Raw genomic sequence first — 20,870 nt, forward strand, 5'->3', positions numbered from 1 at the left:
AAAAAACTAAAATCATGTTAAATCATCAATTATATAAAGATTTAAACAAATGGGAATAGATAAATTTTATCATTCAATCTAAAACAAAGAAATTAGATATTGCCTAGAATTGTTACAAAAGGAAAATAAGAAGTTTACAAATTTTTTATAATTCTATCCCAAACGAATGGTAATTCTATAAAATTAAATTATTTTTAATGAACTGGCACAGTAAAATTGGTTGGTTGTAAAAGAGAAATGCTTGCGTTCTCGATGATGGGTCTCGAGCATTTCTCCCGATACATGAATTTCAGTTTTTTTTTTCTTTTTTTTTTTTATACTTTGAAATTAAGTATATTTTTTTTATTGATGTTGCGAATTTTTTTTTTTGAAATATTTAAAAGCATTTTAAAAATACATGAAAAAAAATAATTTACATTTATTTTGGTCCCGATTCAGCCCTCAAAACCGGATTGACCCAACACTAGATTTAACCTATGCTTTAAATCTAAGACAGATGTGTCCATTAAAGGTCGACCCCAGAAACGCCATTAACATGGACCCAACCACGCCTCGATCATTCGACAACGCCTACTACAGAAACCTTCAGCAAGGAAAGGGTCTCTTCACCTCTGATCAGGTATTGTTTACAGATGCAAGATCAAAGGCCACCGTCAACTTATTTGCATCAAACAACGATGCTTTTAGACGGGCCTCTGTGAGCGCCATTACAAAACTGGGAAGTGTAGGGGTCAAGACTAGAAATCAAGGTGAGATTCGGAACGATTGCACGAGGATGAACTAAAAGAATATAGTAGTTCTTTTCCTTCCTAATTGCGCGCATGCAGCTTTATTTTGGAGGGACATCTGGAGTGGAGAGGAGGCACTGAATAATTCTTTTTCATTTATTTTCCGTGTGGCTTGTGATCAAGAAGCTTCGGTGGTGGATCTCTTGTTCGTTCAGGGAACCAAATATTTTGGAATGTCACTTTTAGTAGAGTTGCACATGACTGGGAAGAAGATAGCTCTGCGGCTTTTTTCAGCCTATTGTATTCTACGAAGCTGAATGGATTGAATGAAGATAAGTTGTGGTGGAAACTTGCGGGTAAGTGTACTTTTTCGGTTCGTTCTTTCTATAAATTTCTTACAATTAATACAAACTCTCATTTCTCATGGAGAAACTTGTGGAGGAATAAGGCGCCTTCCAAAACGCTTTTCTTCATTTGGACAGCAGCACTTGGTAAGATCTTGATTACAGATAATTTACAAAAGCATCGGATAATTATTACTGATTAGTGTTGTACGTGTAAGAAAGCTGGTGAGTCAATGAATCATCTCTTGCTACACTGTGAGACAGTCCAAGCCTTGTGGTACGAGGTATTTAGTCGTATAAGGTTAAATTGGGTGATACTGAATTCAGTGATTGAAGTATTGGCCAGTTGGGCGATGCCGGGCGGCAATTCACAAATCACACTACAAAGGATACGCCCTGTTGCAGCTCTTGAATCCTTCGGAAATCACCCCATATTTCGCAGCTGATGGACTGTACCAACAATCGTGGCTTCGTCGCATGTTGGACGCCATATAATCGTTGCAACTGCTGGAACTCAGCTAATGTCGTGAATCGTTGGCAAAGCAGATGTTTTCCATCGTTTTTTACTGATGGGAAAAACAGAGAAAAGCCGATGCAACTGATGTGAAGATTTCCGATTGTAATCGCTGCAGCTAAGTGTTTGGGTCGATTTACAACGTCGCAGTACCGCTACGATGCCGCTGCAATTTATGGGGTGCATCCTCGACTGAAATTTAAATCGCTGTAACTTCTAACGTTACGTCGGCAGCCCATCCACCACAAATACTCTGTTTTTCGCTGATGCTGTCCTTTCTCAACAAAGTTGAAAACTAACGGGATATTGTTCTTAAGTCGCCGGCAGAACCCAGCAGTTTGCGTCTTTGGAAAATCGCTGCCATGCCTTCCTTCTCAACGGAAAGAGCTCTGACGCATCAAGTTGGCTATTTTGCCCCCTGTCTATTACCCAGCTAGCGTCCATATATTGCCGCTGCATTAAGCAGTAGACTGTAGTGCCAGCGACCTTAACGGAATTAGTTGCAATGTGTCCTACTTAAAAGATCTTTTTCGTCCCAGCTGTTGCAATCAATTTATTTGACTGGATATTAGAGGATTTTCCAGCAGGTATTAGTTTTTGTTGCATCGATTTATTTTACAAGATACGTGAATACGACGGAAACCATATTTTAAAACTATTGGACGTTGTTTTGCCCCTATTTTTGTGTACTACATTTCTCCCCACAGACTACAATATTGCATATTAACAGGCATTTACACGCTTTTGTAAGCTGCTACTTTAATTAATGCATAGATCATAATATTGTCAGTAGAGCATTTTACAAGATAATATTAGTCATTAATTTGGTAACATACTAAGTAGATCATATATATATACCAATATTATCATAAATATAAAATAAAAATCTGAAATGTGTGTTCTCCATAAGGGTTGAGAGAATTCACATGTTACCAAATTTATCATTGCCAATAGAAGTCAATAACTGTTACTGGAAAAAGTGCTTAGTCAAATGAAGATCACAACAATCTTATATATTTTATATATCCATATATATATATATATATATATATAATTTTATATATCCATATATATATAATTATATTTATTCATCTGTTTTTTTCATTAATAAACAAGCAGATATATAGATTCCATGCTAATTGCTACAATAGACCACCTAAACCCCCCTGTTAAGTCATTCACTATGAAATTGCTATGTGGGTCTTGTAGCTCATGCAATAAATAGTCTAAAAACTGGAATTTCTTGAATTGTCTAGTGTCATATATGAAATCTGTAACCCCTTGCATAACAATTGAGCAATTGAAGAAACTAATGAACTTTCTCAATTCAACACATCTTGCAACCCAAACAAAATATTGCCATCCAAAATCCACAGCTTCATTGATCATCAAACTCTAAATAAAGTGCCATTTTGGTGGAATACATAAATGGCCTGTGTTTCCAGAACATTTTTCTTACTTCCTTCCAACTGCCCAGCCCCTACTAACTAGTCCAATCCCCACAAAGTACCACATGTATTTAAACACTTTCACAAATCCATTTATATACACTGGTGCATTCGGATAATTCACACATAGAAAGAGAGGAGAGACTGATTTCTTACAATAGATATATTGTAATTGAATGGTACTCAATTAACCTTCTGGTCCATGCCCTCTGAACTGTCATGGAGCACTGCAGCATAGCCCTACACATCATTGGGTGGAGTGGTAAGAACTGCTTAAGTTGGTCATATATAGCAGTACCGCAAAAATTCCCTAGCTGGCCGCCCATTAATACTGTAATTATTTCACATTACCTCCAACCACCTGCATTCCATAACCCATTTAACATCAATGGAGGTATAAATGCAGTGTAAAGATATAGTTAACTTAATTGTTAATGGTATGCAAAAATCACTTTTTCGACATAATTAACATGATTGCTTACATATTCATGTACTTGCCTAGTTGCAGTCGCTTCTGTCACTCACTTCCCATATATAACTACAGCAGTTATACGTCGCTATTATGATCCCCTTATAATACTAGCAATGTCAATTAACCTAGTGTAAGTTCTCTCGAGATCAATTATTTGTATAATGATCAAATCTGAGCATTATATATCAACCTAATTAAGTGTCCTATTTCTAGTTACTGAAGTTGGTCATGAAATCACAATAAACTTCTTGTCAAACCCTGAATATATTACCTGGATTTCGACTTCCTATCCAGCCACTGCAATAATAAACCCCAACCTAATTAGCTGTCATTCCAAGATCTCACTAAACCCAGCTATGATACAAATGTTCCTCTATTGGCATCTATGGTGTATGTTGTGTTCCTTTTAACTTAACACCTTTACATGAATAGACAATACTCATCCAACTATTACTTACAGTCATAAGTTGCTAGAAATCTGAGGTCTTTATGATCTTTAGTAGCCTTATAATTCAAATCATTTATAAGGGTATCATATACTATAAACCACTCAGTTTCAACCTACAAGATGAGAAAATGAATGAACACCATAGTTTAGGGCCATTTTGCTATCACTTTTTGAAGTAATAATCCCATTACTTCCTCCAACCTCTATCTCTAATCTGTGTAGACCACCCCGTATATTCATTTGGTATTAAAATTTGTCGATGATTCAAGTGCTGCCCCATATCTGTAGAAGCCAACATGCATCAGTCTTCTACACTATTGGACTAAGCATATATGAATGCAATAAAGGATTGCTAAACGGGAATGGCATGGTTATGACTAAATTAATATAACATGTTGATCTCTTTGGCATTCTCAACTTTTTCTTAAACTACAATGCATAACCAAAATGACAGCCAAAGTTTTTCCAAATTTGAGAAAAATTCTGTACACAGGCCCATCAAAGCACATCTAAAACCTATGCTCCCTCTATTTTTTTTTATGAGTATCCTATGCTCTCTTTATTTATCATAATATATTGATGAAACTTTTTCAATAGCATGAATCAACAAACCAACTCATAATCATCACTACAACACAGTCATCCCAACAGAAACATTAACTTTTGTAATTTTCCCCACCTTTCAGGGCAGTGATGTAACATATTTCCAGACATCTGCAACCATTTTCAAAACACTTGAACATTTCATTTTGGGATTTGCTGGAGATGTCGTCCCCCCATATTGCTGTCCAGTTGCCACAGCCCAAAGGCAACCAATTCCATCACTGCCCTCTATGTTGTACCTGCATACCAACATCCCTGTCAATGTGAGTGTAATAATAGAGAGAGTGTGATTGGGTGAATTCACGAGTTCCTGTGAAAAATATATATACTTACATTTTGAATTTTTTACTAATTCAGCTTTGAGTATGTAACCCATTGAACTTCTCCCCTAATATCCTAACTTACTAGCTTAAAACTGACATCTGCTCTGTTCATTAACCATGTCATATATGGCCAGCTAGAGAAATATTTGAACCTCCCCCAGCCATCCCACTGCATTTTGGCTTCCAAAAATATACTCCAGTTCGAACCCAAGGCATAGATAGACAGCAGTTTGCTACATATATATAGTTATATATTTATATGTATTCCCCCAGCCACCCTCTCCTCCTTTCCCAAAAAGCATGCAGTAGGCATGCACACAAATGACCCACAAAAAATGCACCCAAAATCTGTCAAAAAATTGCTAAAAGGTTTTTTCATGCAGCTCGGGGGTCACTGCCTCCCCCAAAGTGTATCTCCCTCGCGCGACTGAAATGAAGCCATGAAACTCCTCAACAGAGCATCAGTTTCAGTTTGACGCTCCACAACCACTCGCATTTCTTCCCTTACACGGTCTAGTTGACTCTTGTAGTCCTCTGCATCTTTCTTATGTTTTTCCACTAACAGGGCATACTCTTTAGCTTGTAACATGTCCTTTTCTCTTGTAGACTCTGGTATCACCATCTCTCCGAGGCCTCGTGCATATCCTGGCCTATGCCCAAGTACCTCCCTAAAGACAGCCTTAGCTGCCTCATCAGTACGATTCTCAGGGGCTAAGTCATCCATCTTTCCAGCCATCTCCTTCTGCACATAGTGTAAAATCAGTTACTCATCATGTTTCTGTTATGAAACCATGGTACAGATTTTCACCATTATTTTAACTATGCCTTTTAGTCTATCTGGCGTGAAAGATTTGAGATGGCTTACATAAATATCTTCACTGGCATCTGTGACAAATCTATCATTCTTCTTTGACCAACGGACTGCTTTGTAGAAGTCCACTAAGTTTGCTCCTTCGGATCGCTATTTGTTAATAAAACATCCAATTTTGTTACATGGTTCAACAACCATAAGGAATAAAGGCCTTAAGACATATAGTACATAACAAATTCTGCAGTGAATAAATTAGTGTACAGCCACAGTTACAATATCATTTTCCCATTGACTAGATGTGCTTTGGATTTTTCATCAATTTTACAACACTTTGTCTTACCCTATGATTCAAATGTAATGCATATATCCATTGCAAGTTAATAATCTAGTGGCAAGTCTAACGTCTTCGATCATGTTTTTAACTATCACCTGCAACCATTTGTCCATGAAAATTCATAACAATACCATAACTGGTTGCACAGCTAATATAGACATAGCATCAACTCTTGTGGAAAACAGTGCTTTATTTTATCACCGTACATGCATCTGACAACAACCCCTTTGATCTCTCCCCCCCACATTGCGCATACCTGGAGGTACATAACCCCTAACCTAGCTTGTATATGGCCTTATATTTTTGCATGCCACCGTAATACACAAATATGCTAATCTCACATTTGTCCTATTTCTGATAAATCTAATCTCATCATTATATGGCTGTCTCTGGAAATTGCACATAAGTATGGCAAATCTTTGACCACATAATCCAGTTAGATTTTAAAACAGAATTTTTTAACATGCAAAAATCTGTTGGTTTACAATTACTGCAGCAACTTACAATTACTACCTCCAATCACTGATCGTAACAGAAGGCTGTGTGTTTAAAAATTTTCCACATGAAATTGTGATTTGCAGCTTAAGATTACCATAATCAGCTTGAATAAATTAGAAGCAAACCAACCCAAGCCCTATACCTTTTCCTCTAGGATCCTCACAAACGATTTCCACCCTGCAGTGTGATTAATCTTCAGCTTCATACGATTCTCCTTATTTATGTTTGAGATTTTCTGCCATCATGCAAGTAAACAGGTTATTTTTCTGCCAACTATATGGACCTTTGTCAAGACTTTTCTATATTGTATATACAAAATGGTAGCCCAATAAGCAACAGCTTTAACATACCTTGAAGTGATCACTTCCCCATCGGCCACATAGCTTAACCCATACCAAGGGCTCGACCAAGCTTGTCCCACCAGCCAATGCCTCCTCATGGCTCGCATATGCCAAATACTTCTTGTGAAGCTCATGGTGGAATGCGTTAAATCTCTTACGCAGCTGCTTCCAAACTGCCAACCGATGGTTCTTAAGTTCCCAATCTAATTCAAAGTCACCCTACACAAAAAATAAACTATGGTCATCTAACCCATAGTTAAGTGGCCTTCCTTATACCAAGGCACCTACAGCTGTGTATATTGTCTTACCCTGACCCTGTCAATCAACTCATCCTTAACGGACTTGGGTACGTCCGTCCATCTTGCAAAGCTTATGTCCGCATGATGTTTTAAAATCCACGTTACTCGTGTTGTAAAGAATGAGGCATTCTCACAGCAAGGTGCTGTCTCCCCATCATTTATTCTCAAAGGTATTTTCCCGTGCCTCCTTAATTTATCGAACTCGGTACACTTAGCGGGCCCACGTCCACGTTTCTGTTGTCCAACGTTTGTTACGGGAACTGCAGCTTCGTCCTCTGTCATTAAAATGTGAAAATAATGCAGCAATTATTTACTGACAACAATATAAAATTACCCAAAACAGCAGGCTGTAATATATTGTATTGCAGGTCACTTGATTCTAAAGGTACATGAATAACACAACTAATGCCTTACCAATATTGTCTCTAGTAGAAATGGCTCCTGTTATTGGATTGGTTCTGGGGTTATTAATTTCATGTATCGGTGGCTGTGTTGACTCATCATAGTCCTCTCCTTGACCCTCTCGCTGACTCCATCGCCAAATATTGTCTCTATTAGTGTCTGCTGTCGGTATTGGATTGGCGTAGACAGGATATCTTTCTATGGAGGGTGGCTGTGTTGACTCATCATGCATTTCCCCATTAACCTCTCGCATTATCCATCGCCAAATAGGGTCTCTATTAGTGTCCACTGTTGGTATTGGATTGCCATTGACAGTATTTCTGAATACGGATGGTGGCTGTGTTGACTCATCATAGCTCTCGCCTTGACCCTCTCGCTGACTCCATCGCCATATATTGTCCCTATTAGTGTCATGAGTCGATATTGGATCAGCATTGACAGTATTTCCTTCTTTGGAGGGTGGTTGTGTTGAGTCATCAAATCTCTCGTCTTGATCCTCTAGCTGACTCCATCTCGAAATACACCCTCTATTAGTGTCCGCTGTTGGTATTGGGTTGTCGTTTGCATGAATTCTTTCATGTAATTGTGGCTGTGTTGACTCATCAGAGCTCTCGCCTTGACCCTCTTGCTGACTCCATCGGCAAATAAGTGGAGGCCGTGGTCGGCCTCTTGAAAAAGGTCTACCTCGTCTTTTAAATTGTCGAACTCCTCTACCCCTTGCTCTCCCACTTTGTTCCATCTACTTATCCAACTTGATCTGAAAATCATTGATTGTCAATCAATGAAGTAAATCTCCTACAAGCCTAAAGGGTTATATTACTGAACCTCCCCCTTTAGGTGATTGAGTCAGTTCATGTATCAAAATAGATCATGCAATAAATATAAATTAATTCCAGGTCAAATTCTGTCAAACATTCTCCCTAACACAGAAAGTTTACTGTGTTATAATATTACAGAGTACAAGAAAACTGCATGCAAGTCTATATTTATATTAAGTGGGAAAAACTGCACTTTACCCAAATCTTATGTTTTGCTCGTTTTTGGCTAGATTTCCTACTCATGTCATTAAAATTGCTCTACAAAGAACATGTTATTTAAATTGCTCTACACAGAACATGTACCACTATTTGACAAGATCTAAAACATTGCCAAAGCAACACCATGCAGCTTGCAATCAACCTACAGGTATAATAGTAGAGCAATATCAATAGAGTTTAGATTCTTAAGTTCCATTTACAAGAAGTCCTAACCAGTGCTTCCCTGTCTTAATACTATTTCTTAAGACAACTCAAGTAACAACTTACGGCTGTTTATGTTAGCTCATTTATTCCGTAATAACCCATATCAACCTATGCAGCAGAATAAGTTACTATTATCAAGTTGGCCTTATAGTCTTAATAGCTTCCCTCTATAGGCAAATTTACAGCATGTTATTTCAAAGTTTGAAGTTAGGCATGCAATATATGGTCCTACATCTGCACTTCCTCACTTACCATGCAGCTGAATAATCTCAACCTAACATAAGGAAAGTAGATTACCTCCTTGAATATTTTGTACTGGACCAATGCTGTTGTTGGTTAGGTAGCAACTTACCTGGTAGGTAATCCAAGGGTTGCCAAAATGAATCTGTCTTCTTGAAGTGATCGGATGGTTACTGGGCATGCAGCATGACCTGCCCAATATGATTCAGGCATCAACACTAGCTTCTGATATGGATCAAGATATTATAATACTTCAATTATCAGCATTTCAATTCACTAGTAAGCATACTTGACTATGATTTAATCAAAAAATATGTTAATATGTATGGAGTTCAAAGCCTGGCCTTTTATGCTAGTACCAAGGGTAAGAATAGGAACAAAAGTGTTGTTAAATGACCGTGCATTGCATTCTTCCAAGCCATGCCTCACCTGGATCGTAACAGGTTTGGTTAAGCTTAACCTTTTATATCACCATTTTTTTTTTCTGTTGTTGGACTATGTACTCAAGCATTTCACTCTCCATGTAATGGAGAACTCTCTATAGAGTTAAACCACATAACTCTGAAGAATATATATAGTGTCCACATCATATACACACTGTCAAATCAGCCCACCCAACAGAAATCACGACAACCCTCTCAATCTCCAACTTCCCTCCCATTAGAAACTTCCAGCATGAATCGTAAAGAACAAGAAAAAGAAGAAATACAACGGGAAACCAGTAAGGAAATCATGAACAACATTTATTCATGTTGTCCAGAAAATGAAAGGATAGAAGCATGCCTATAGAAGAACAAACCAGCCTTTGTGTCTTCAAGAAAAGCTATAAATGAATACACAGAACAAGAAATACCTTCCTCACTTACCTTGAACCTTTTAACAGCAAGTCTGAAATTTAGCACCTCTTACCAAGTGGGTGTTGGCAGTTTTGCAGCAAGAAGGCCCAAACTTTCCTCAGAAATATGGAAGCCAAGAGCAGTAGCTGAATTCAACTGAGAAAACTAGAGTGGCAAGTTCTTCAGCTTCGAAATATGTATGATCAGCACCAACCGTGTACTTCATTCAACTGATATGCAATAGTTTAAATGGGGCAACTTCCAAATTTACCCCTGCTTTTCCAACTTTCAGTAAACAGTCTCCCGCCCAATAAAATCCAGCGCCAAAACTTTCCCCCCACCCCACTGATATTAAATCCACCTGTTTTCACATCAGGTTTTTATTAAGTTTACACTAAATAATTTAAGTTACCATTTACCTGAAATTAGCCTTTAAGTAAATCAAATTATTTACTTAGAAACGTCTCTTGATTCTGATGTATTGTGTTATAATACATCATGTATTAATTTGCAGTAGCATTAATTAATTCTTAGTGTTGATCTGAATTTTAAAGTTTACAGTTTTATAATACTGCCCACAACTGACACCATAATATATTATGCATATCTAATACTGGGAAGAAAGCTTGCAATTTGGATATATCAATTAACCAAAACCTTTAGTGCAGCTTCTCTGTCTGGGTGCCTGTTATCCATATGTTACCTTTGAATCAGCAGGTTTTTCCTTATCACCAACTTTCGTCAATTGAAGCACATTTTAGTAATTATTTAAGAACTCCCTTATATTGGCCCAAATGAGTCCAATTATTTTAATCTATGCTTGTCTCCCCTTGCATACAATATAGTAATTATATCTATATTACTTACCTCACTTTCCAATTCTCTATGGTCATCTGCCAATTGGAAAGTGCAACACAGCCATTTCAACGAATTAGTTTATTCTTGCTTTGGATTCTTTTAGTTTATTGGACAAGATTTCACCCACAGACTCTGTCAACTCGATTCTGGTCCTTATATGGAGCTAAAAATAACGGGCAAGTTCCACTATATTTATACCATGCATTAAGTGATCATCTCATTACAAGTTAATTTATCAAGAAAATCTTCCAATATATCGACGGTGAATACCCAGGCTAGCTCTATTGGGATAACTCAATTGTAATGCACTGCCCATGTAAAATACTCATGCAGTTCAGTTATGTGTATGGCACTAGAAGTATCATTAATATGAGCAATTGTAATTGTGCATGTTGTCTATATGGACTGCATTTTATTCTAATATTAAGATACCAAGCAATAAGTTATAAAAATGAGCTTCAGTTTGCATTTTCTCCATGCTCCTACTGCATCTCCACATTACTAATGGTTGCTACACAATGTCCACATTTTCTCTCTACTTATAACTTCATGCATTCTTAATTTTGGACATAATTATGGATGCAGTAAAAAATACGATTTTTACTCTTCAGACGCATCTCATTCAAGTTGCACATGGTTAGTTTATTAATAGTACATCACATGCACTATAGCATAGACTTAGTAGTCGACTTTGACCAGCTAACATTTAGCTACAACAGCAGGCTGTCGTGTTACAGCTTAGTTCATTTTATCACCTGCAGTAACAGCACACATCCATAACCATGGTTAGTACATGTGTTATGATGTTTGGCTAGAATCAACACAAAGACTCCAGCAACACAAGCAAGCAATAAATAACGGCCATTTGGCCACTTACTACCCAAGTTGCCCCAAGTAGATATTAAAGCGCCCTGCACAAGAATATTTTCATTACACTACAGCCATCAATAAATCGCACAGTACAGGATAATGCATTTATCATAGAATAGCTATCACTAATAAGTAGGATGATGACATATTAGTAGTAAAGGTTATGGCCATTGAAGTCCAGTAGTCAAATAATATGAATTCGTTTACCTTATATACAAAGCACATTTAGTGGTCTAATTCGACATTGACTCTTCATCTGTCGAGAAATATTCCTCGTCTGAATATTCCCCATCGCCATAACCATCTTCTGAAGCGTAAGCAAAGGCCTCATTGTTGATGAGATCTCTGGTATTCTGATCGTCACGGCCCAAATGCATAGCTTCTGGGGCATCAATACTTATAGGTTCTATATCAGTCCTACTTAGTGGAGTTATGACTGGATCATCATCACAATGCATAGGAGCATACTCATATGATGGAACATCATCTTGATAGGCATCATCGTCACTTGATTTGACATCCTTATCATCTAATGCCCTCGGTATTGGTGGAATGTCGTAAACATTCCTATTTGTGAACTTCTGAACAACATACCAATTCCCTTTCAACCGTAAATCTTTTACATAATAACATTGGGAAGCTTGGCATGCCAACACAAATGGCTCGTCTTTATACCAAGTGCGTGACATGTTGACACTAGTCATATGGACGTCCACTCGGACCCCCCGTCTTTGATCACTAACGTCAAACCAATCACAACTGAACAAGTAAACGTGACGCCCTCCCATATAGCGTAACTCCAGGACTTCATTTATAACACCATAGAAGTCTAGATTATTAGGCAAATTTTCCCCCTTTACAACAACACCAGAATTTTGTGTCCGTCGCCATGGTTCACGTTGTTTTGAATGGAACCTTTTCCCATTTATAATGCAAGCAGAATATGTTGCAACCCAAAGGTCAGGACCGCAAGCTAATGCATATAGATCTGCGGAAACATCTTGCGGGTTGACTATACGTTGGTCTTGAACCTGCCAGGATAAGGTGAACCGCCTCAGCATGTTAGGAGTTCGGTATTAGTGGGGGAAATATCTAAGTATTTAATGGATTTTGGACTTACATGTTTCTTGAACCAAGTTGGAAACTCATTCTTGTGCATGCGATCACAAGAATTTGGCGTATGCAACTTACACTTCTCGTAGTGCTCACTGCACACAAAACCCAAGGCCATGTATGTAAAAACCATGGGGACATAACACAAAATTACCCAAATCTGTGATTGGAAAACATAACTGTTTGAAATATATGAAGGATGCATACTCTATGTAGGGTTGAATCTCTACGCAGTTGTTAAGAATGTACCATCGAGCTGAGCTAAGGAGTTTATCATCTAATTTCACATTAGATGCTACGCCCAATGGATGAACATGTTGATTGAAAATTGAGAAACCATCTATGGTGTCCTCTCCTCCGCCATCAATGTTGCGATCAACTCGAGTGAACTTCGTCTCAACGTCTTGAAGGTACATTGAGCAAAAAGTTAGGCATTCAAGGTGAATATATGCTTCAGCTATTGAACCTTCTGGTCGTGCTTTATTCTTGACATACCGCTTGAATTTGCCGAGAAACCTCTCAAATGGATACATCCATCTATATTGTACTGGACCCCCAAGTATAGCCTCACGGGGTAAATGAATAGCTAGGTGGATCATTACGTCAAAAAAGGATGGAGGGAATATCATCTCCAACTTACATAGGATGATGACAATATCACTTTGAAGCTGGGATAGGTGAGTTATATCAAAAGTTCGGGAACACAACTTTTTGAAGAAACTGCTGAGCTCAGTCAAAGCCAAGGCAATGTCAGGTCGTAAGAACCCCCCAACTGTGATAGGAAGTAGGCGTTGCAAGAAAACATGACAATCATGGCTTTTAAACCCTAATATTTTGCAATCACGTACGGAAACACAACGGGCAATATTGGAAGCAAACCCATCAGGGAACTTAACCTCCGCCAACCATTCACAAAATTTATTTCTTTCATCTCCGTGGAGTGTGTACATTGCAGGTGGCAGCGTAAACTTCTCACCTGCATGCCTCAAATGTAATTCCTTCCGCATACCCAAAATCTCCAGGTCACGTCGTGCATTGATGTTATCTTTGGTTTTGCCAGGAATGTTCAATAAAGTACCAAAGATGTTATCACAAATGTTCTTTTCAATATGCATAACATCCAAATTGTGCCGAATCAAAAGAGTTGACCAATAAGGTAACTTGAAGAATATGCTAATCTTTGTCCAATTCAACTCTTCCGAAGTGCGTTTTCTCTTTCTACGGGATTTACCAAATTGCACATCCCCAACCATATGTAGTTGACTGACAATGTCTGATCCAGATAACACCCTTGGTGGAATACGGTGATCTTCTTTACCATTAAACAACCCTTTCTTCGATCTCCATATGTGGTCTGGCGGTAAGAATCGACGGTGTCCCATATAACATTGTTTCCTCCCAAACTTCAACCAATTTGATTCTGTATTGGCATTACAAGAAGGACATGCCAATTTTCCTTTAGTTGACCACCCAGAGAGATTACCGTAGGCAGGGAAATCATTAATTGTCCACATCAAAGCAGCATGCAACGTAAACGTCCCTTTAGTGGAGGCATCATATGTAGGCACCCCATGCTCCCAAAGTTCAACCAATTCATCAACCAATGGCTGCAAGTAAACGTCAATGTCATTACCTGGTGATTTAGGACCAGGAATAAGTAGGGATGTCATGAAGAATTGGTCTTTCATGCATGACCAAGGAGGCAAGTTATACGGCACGAGGATAACTGGCCAAATGCTATACGGTTTTGCTAAATTGTTGAAGGGGTTGAAACCGTCACTGGCCAAACCGAGCCTCACATTGCGAGCGTCCCCAGCAAACCAACTATGGTCTTTATCAAATGTCTTCCAAGACTCAGAGTCTGCTGGATGCCTCATAATGGTATCAGTTGTGACTCGTTGGTCTTTATGCCATCGCATATCAGTGGATATCTTTGTAGACATATATAACCGCTGCAGTCTTGGAACCAACGGGAAATGACGCAACACCTTTTGAGGAATAACTCGTGTCCCATGTGTAGTTGACATCCACCTTGAAGCCTTACAAACGGGACATTCATTCTTATCAGCATTTTCTTTCCAGAATAATATACAGTCGTTTGGGCATGCGTGAATTTTGTGGTACTTGAACCCCAACCCTCTCTCCAATGACCGTGCTTCTTCATATGATGATGGGCATGCAGCATCAGGAAAGGCAGCCCGCAACAAGTTAAGCAACTGGTCAAATGACTTAATTGACCAACCACCAAGGGTTTTGATGTGTAGCAACTTGACAACGAATGAGAGTTTGCTAAATTTTGTACACCCCGTAAAAAGTGGACGTCGGGCATCCTCTAGTAGCTGATCAAAAGAAGGTTTACATGAAGTTTCTGGTACGGAGGGGTGTGAAGTTGTTGGAATAGCGTCGCCTTGGCTACCTTGAGGGACATTATGGAATGTCCCTGCCCATACGTCATCTAACATATGGTCCATGTCATCGATGTATTCATCCTCATCAGTGAGATCGGGATTGGAATTGACATCAATCAAAGGGCGAGTTTCCTCCTCCCCATGAAATATCCATTGGGTGTAAGTAGGGTTGAACCCTTTAATGAACAGGTGAGTCTCCACCTCTCTGAAAGGCAAGAATAAGTTATTAGAGCATAGCCGACAAGGACACCGGATTCGGTCACTTCCCATAGCATGGCTTCGTGCTACTGTGAGGAAGTGGTTCATCCCTTCGGCATATGCAGGACTTCGAAGTCTATCGGGCAAGTTCATCCAACTCCTATCCATCTAAAACGGGTTATACGACATAATTAGTTTATCTAAAGATTTCAACGCACGAAATAGGGAGAAGAATCACACCATGCAATGAGTACCAAATGACTGAAAAATTAAAGGCAAATAATATATTGTACAAGTGTGCTAGGTAGTTACCAATCATGTCATAATGAAGCATGCATTCATGTAATTGTAATTGCAAAGTAAAAACCATCAGCCATGTGTTTCTAAGCATTTATCAATAAACAAATATGCTAAATATAATTCTGATTCACATAATAATTAAACAACATTGAACTGTTGGAAACATGGCATATTTATAAATAAATAGATAAATCATTACAGCATGTAAACAGCTGATGGAACAATTCACAGCAGACTTACCACATAATATATTTGATCATGCTATGGACGTCATATTATAAGGTAAGGATTGATCACGATTGATGAACCTGAAATATCTTCCAATAAACGATTAGATCATGCAAACTAACTTGTGCCAACAAAATCGGGATCATGCATGTATCGTAGCTAGAAGAAATGGGCAAAGAATAAAAGAAGAAAACAGAAAATATTAATGGTTGAACCGTAATATCGACAGTAAGGAGTGACAATACTACAAATTTTTAGTTAATTTTCACAAAGAAAGAGTCAAAAGAGTGTATTTTATATTCATGATGAGTCTCCCATTTAGTTTTCAACTGGAGTAAGTGATACAGTTTCAATACTGTAACGTATATTACCTGTCCAATGACTTTCAGTATTTTGAAAGCTAGTAAGGCTAAGGTTTTTGGTATTACACCTATTGCATAAGGAATATCAGAATTGTATTGAACTCTTCATCAACACAAAGTTAGAAAATATTAAGAACTATAAATACAGGTTTTCTCTTGATCATGGATGAAGGATCGCAATATCATTGAAGAAACTATGACAATGCTATACATTAAAAAACCTAAGACAATATGTGAATCTGTCTAAGTTAAATTTAGCATGGATTACAAATGAATAGATGCTAAAAAACTGATATTCCTTATACATGCAGTGTGAGTTTTTTTATGTTATACTTTAAGCACATAAAGATATATTTTGTGCTCTCATTCTCTCAATTTTACAATGGTTTCCAAATAATTTCGTGTTGGGGCCTACTTAATGAACATGCCCCTTGCATATAATCTTTAAGAAAACACTTAAAAAGGAATGATCACAGTAGGGCAAAAATAATTATTTCTTAGTGCTTTTTTTTGCTTGAAGCTTCTAAAGCAAAAGGACATTGTGCAGTAAATTTGCACAACCCTCTAATGGTATGGATTTCGACATTCATTATACTGGCATTCCCAACCTAATTAACTGAAGTAATAAATATAAGCAGTATTATGGAAGCCCACAAGCTGCAATAAAGTGGCCACAGGACTTGGATTTAATGAACAATTTAGTTGTTTAACTTCCCCATGGTAGCCAAAACTTTTTGATCAATATGCAGTGAAGGTCATGTTCATTGATCAAACAATTCTCCCAGGTAGCTTGGCTAGAAGCATGTGTTTCAATGATCTTCACTTATATTGCAAAAGTTTTGGTCAATTTAATCAGTAGTCTCTGCACCTACAGGCCGATTTGGTCAAATTAACTGGATTTATTCTTAATTAAATTAAACGTATACGCATACTGCAATTAATTATAAGTAGGTCATTGAAAAAATATTCGGTCAGTACTACATACTGCCTATATATATATATATAGGGTATATATAGAATATCATGTTTTGATTATCGACTGACCTTAATCAACCTTAGAAATTTAAGTACCTCAAGTTTCAAACTATATATATTAACAACTGAAATTCATGGTGGACATGTGCTTTAAATACTTGAATGCAATGATCAGCTGCGAAACCGATCGAGACTAGTCATAATTTATATATGGCTCCCAATTAGCTAGGCACTAGATCAAATTCTTCATGCAGAGAAAAATCTCAAGTAACATATATATATATATTATATACTTGAATTATATATATTGTTTCATATATAGCCATAGGTTTATATATATATATATATATATAGTGCTCAAGTATTTTATATAAAAAGAACTTAAAATATTTTATAGTAATATTTAGCTAGGAAAGACATAATATTGGCTTTCGATGCATGTGCATGCAGGAGTGTACATGAAGCGTATGATCATGATCATAAAGTGGCCCGGGACATGACAACGTAAATTTTTGAGTATCTATTAGAAAAATCATGTCACTTTTTACCAATATGTATGATCTCGTACAAGCTAGCTAGACTAGTGCTTATTAAAGTATAGATCATCGAAGTACGTACTACTTATTAATTGAATATATTACGTGTGGTACGTACTACTTCCACATATATCAGTAAAAGCATTCCCAAGAACCCTGTATTATACATGCAGTGATATGCTGTATTATATCAATGATATGCTGTATTATATAGATAGTTAAAGATAAATGTCTCAAAGTCATGGTTGCTAGCTAGGACAGAGCTAGGGAGATCGATGATCTGAAAAGAACTCAAAAGAGGCCGGAGATGAATATTGAGCTCTTTCTAGAGGGGAAACTGGAAAACCTTTTGGACTCGTTTATTTATTAGAGTTGCGTGCCAGCTTTGCATGCATCATGTGGTGCATTACGGCAAAAAATAATCTAATACACTCTGATTCTCGTAGCTCAAACAGCAGAGACAGAACAACAACAATGAATGCAAAACAGGGGAACAAGCGGCACTAAAAATTCTGGGAAATCGGGATCAAAGTACAAGCAAGAAAAAAGGATCCCCTAACTCTGGCGTTATGCAACAAATTCATTAAGGGGGGGAAGAAAAATGCAAAGGCAACAATAGATTACCTGGAGCCTCGGTTTGATTAGCTATTCTGCCCAAAATCTTAGAAATTTCTCGAAATGGAGGGACGCAGCTTCAATTTGTACGGGAAGGTGGAAATGGAGGGCATCGATTGTGGAGATTTCGATCGGAGAGAAGATCGTCTGACCACTAGGGTTGCCGCGAGTGAAGGCCAAATGTTTGGGACTCGGAAAATGGGGCGGTTGCAAGGACGACGGAGTTGGCGCCGTGCGAGGTTACTGGGAACGGATTTGCTTGCATGCAACTGCTGTGGCCGAAGTCTGTTGGGGAAAGGGGTGGAAGTGCAGAGGGTCCTCGCGCGTCCAAAGTTGGGGAAAATAACCACTTTTTCTTGCTTGGCGCTCTTATGCTATAACCCGACGAAAATCCCTAGCTGGCAAAGCTTGTGTTAATCAGCAACGCACAAAGTCGTCATAAGAAAAACAATATTCCGACGCAACATGCATCTTAAACAACTCGGTTGGTTTGGGAATAAAGTGTCTGCAGCGACTTTTGGGTCGTTGTAAAAAACGACTACTTGCGTCAATTTCTTTTATATCGAACAAAAAATAGTTGGTAAAGGTTAGTTTTGTTGTAGTGTCAAATCTGTGTAGAAAATGGTTCATACCTGCATTATGTGGTGTATTTGGCAAGAGCGCAACGCACGAACTTTTGAAGATAAGGAGCGGACAACAGAAGAGGTTCGTTCTTTATTTTTCAATACTTTATTTTTGTGGACCTTAACTATAGATTTTTATGGTTTGAATATACATGATTTCCTTGCATCTTCTATAGAGACCTAAATAGGTTTTTATCTCTTATATACCATCTTGTATAGGGACTATGCTTATTATTATTAATACTACCTTTTACTTGTCAAAAAAAAAATTTCTTCAAACTTTGTGATTTGGGAGGGTACGTATGATCATATTCTCCATGTACGTGTAATTAAGTGCATCTCAGATATTTCAATCTTTATGAACTTATTATGATTGTAACTTAAAAGAGAATAACGATTACTCCAATCCAGGGACAACGTCGTGAAAATGAGCATTTCCCCCATTTCGTAGATAATAAGCATTAACTCGCCAGCGAAAGGCGTGTAAAGTTGATGAGGATGGCATGGGGCATTTGAAAGAATGCTGGCAAGCTTAATTTCTTTAAGATATATTCGGAGGTGACGTGCAAAAGATGGAAGTTTTTATTGCAGAAATAGCTCGTAAGGGATACCGGAGACTGATTTTAGCTGTACGTAGTCTGTCATCATACATGGCTCCTTTCATTAGATTAGAATAAATAAAACTGGAAAGATGTTAGCAAGCAAGCACTTAATCACCAAGCAAGCACTGAATGATAAGTAACGAATGATAAATAGTTTTTAATAATTTAATACTTCATTAAAGGATGGTAGAAGGATGATAACAAAAAAATAATAATTTAATAACCTTTCTCTTATTTGAAAGGAAGCAACCTAAGACAAGATAACAGACGTTTACATCATCATTAACATTACATAGTTAAAGATTGTGTCATGTCGTCTATTTTTTATTCATGTTAAGTGGTAACCATCTTCTAAAATTACATTAAAGACGATGCATGGTTAATAGTTATCCATTTGTTTCGTCTGAATTCAACATATCACCCAAGAAGTAGCTTCAGAACACAGGGCCCTATCTGAACTCATAATGAAGCCCTAGGAAAGAAGGTCCAGGACTCGGTGGCTTCAAACCCAACAACCAAATTCCTCGAGCTCATTTGGTCTCGTTTACCCACAATGGTGTTCTCTTCTTCCTGCCTATCCCAAAAAAAAAAAAAAAAATGGTGTTCTGTTCTTCCTGAGTCCTGAGAAAAGAAAAGGGAAAAAAAAAAAAAAAGCCTTCAGATTTATCCATATTGTTGCAAATAATAAGAATCTGGAGGCAAGTGATACTGCGTATTATTGTATCACTCGTATTGGTCGAAGAAGTAAAAAATATCTCTGAACTTAGTCTTCATATATATTGCCAACACTCGCAGTGAGTTCATAAGAAGTATGCATGAATTGCCTTTTGTTGCTTGTCCTTGGAAGCAAAGTCAGAAGCACAATAAATAGCTGGCAGATAAGCTCGTACATTCAAGTTCTACGGTTTACAATTTGTCATGGTGGAGGCACGGGATAGAGACAAGGAATCGCCTAAGAGATCGTAGCCCAAGTCCCTAAAATGACACGGGAAAAAACACTGTTTTTAATAGTTCGGCAACAAATTTCTAGCAAGGAAATACCATCAGAACTCTCTTGGCCAACTCAATCATGTTGAACGAATTTAATTTTAACTAATCTCTATTCCCCATTTGGCTTCTTGTTGATTGTCCGATCGAAAGTGTGATGCTTCTTGATCTGAAATCCTGTACATGTTAGACTGCAGTTTGATAACTCCCTACTGCTTTGGTGCTCTTTGAGGCGGAAATTTCCTCATATATACCATATTGTTCATATCATTCGTTCATTCATTTCCAATCTGCCCATGTAATCAGAGAGTTG

The 20,870-nt window shown here is 37.8% G+C and overlaps 1 protein-coding gene and 1 long non-coding RNA gene across 2 annotated transcripts; one reads left to right on the top strand and one right to left on the bottom strand.

The window, feature by feature from the left end:
* Positions 1-11,843: 11,843 nt before the first annotated feature.
* On the bottom strand, positions 11,844-15,497 carry LOC122318717. The gene is made up of 3 exons (XM_043136294.1): positions 12,931-15,497; positions 12,731-12,818; positions 11,844-12,641 (listed from the first exon to the last, which is right to left on the bottom strand). Exons 1-3 carry the CDS (start codon positions 15,495-15,497, stop codon positions 11,844-11,846), a joined length of 3,453 nt encoding a protein of 1,150 aa, XP_042992228.1.
* Positions 15,498-18,949: 3,452 nt separating this feature from the next.
* Positions 18,950-19,673, top strand: LOC122317970. Its single transcript, XR_006244695.1, has 2 exons — positions 18,950-19,050; positions 19,380-19,673. It is a non-coding gene; the product is annotated as an uncharacterized LOC122317970 (long non-coding RNA).
* The last annotated feature ends 1,197 nt before the right edge of the window (positions 19,674-20,870 follow it).

This window comes from Carya illinoinensis, chromosome 8 (genome assembly GCF_018687715.1).
Source record: "Carya illinoinensis cultivar Pawnee chromosome 8, C.illinoinensisPawnee_v1, whole genome shotgun sequence".
NCBI classification, from domain to species: Eukaryota; Viridiplantae; Streptophyta; class Magnoliopsida; order Fagales; family Juglandaceae; genus Carya; species Carya illinoinensis.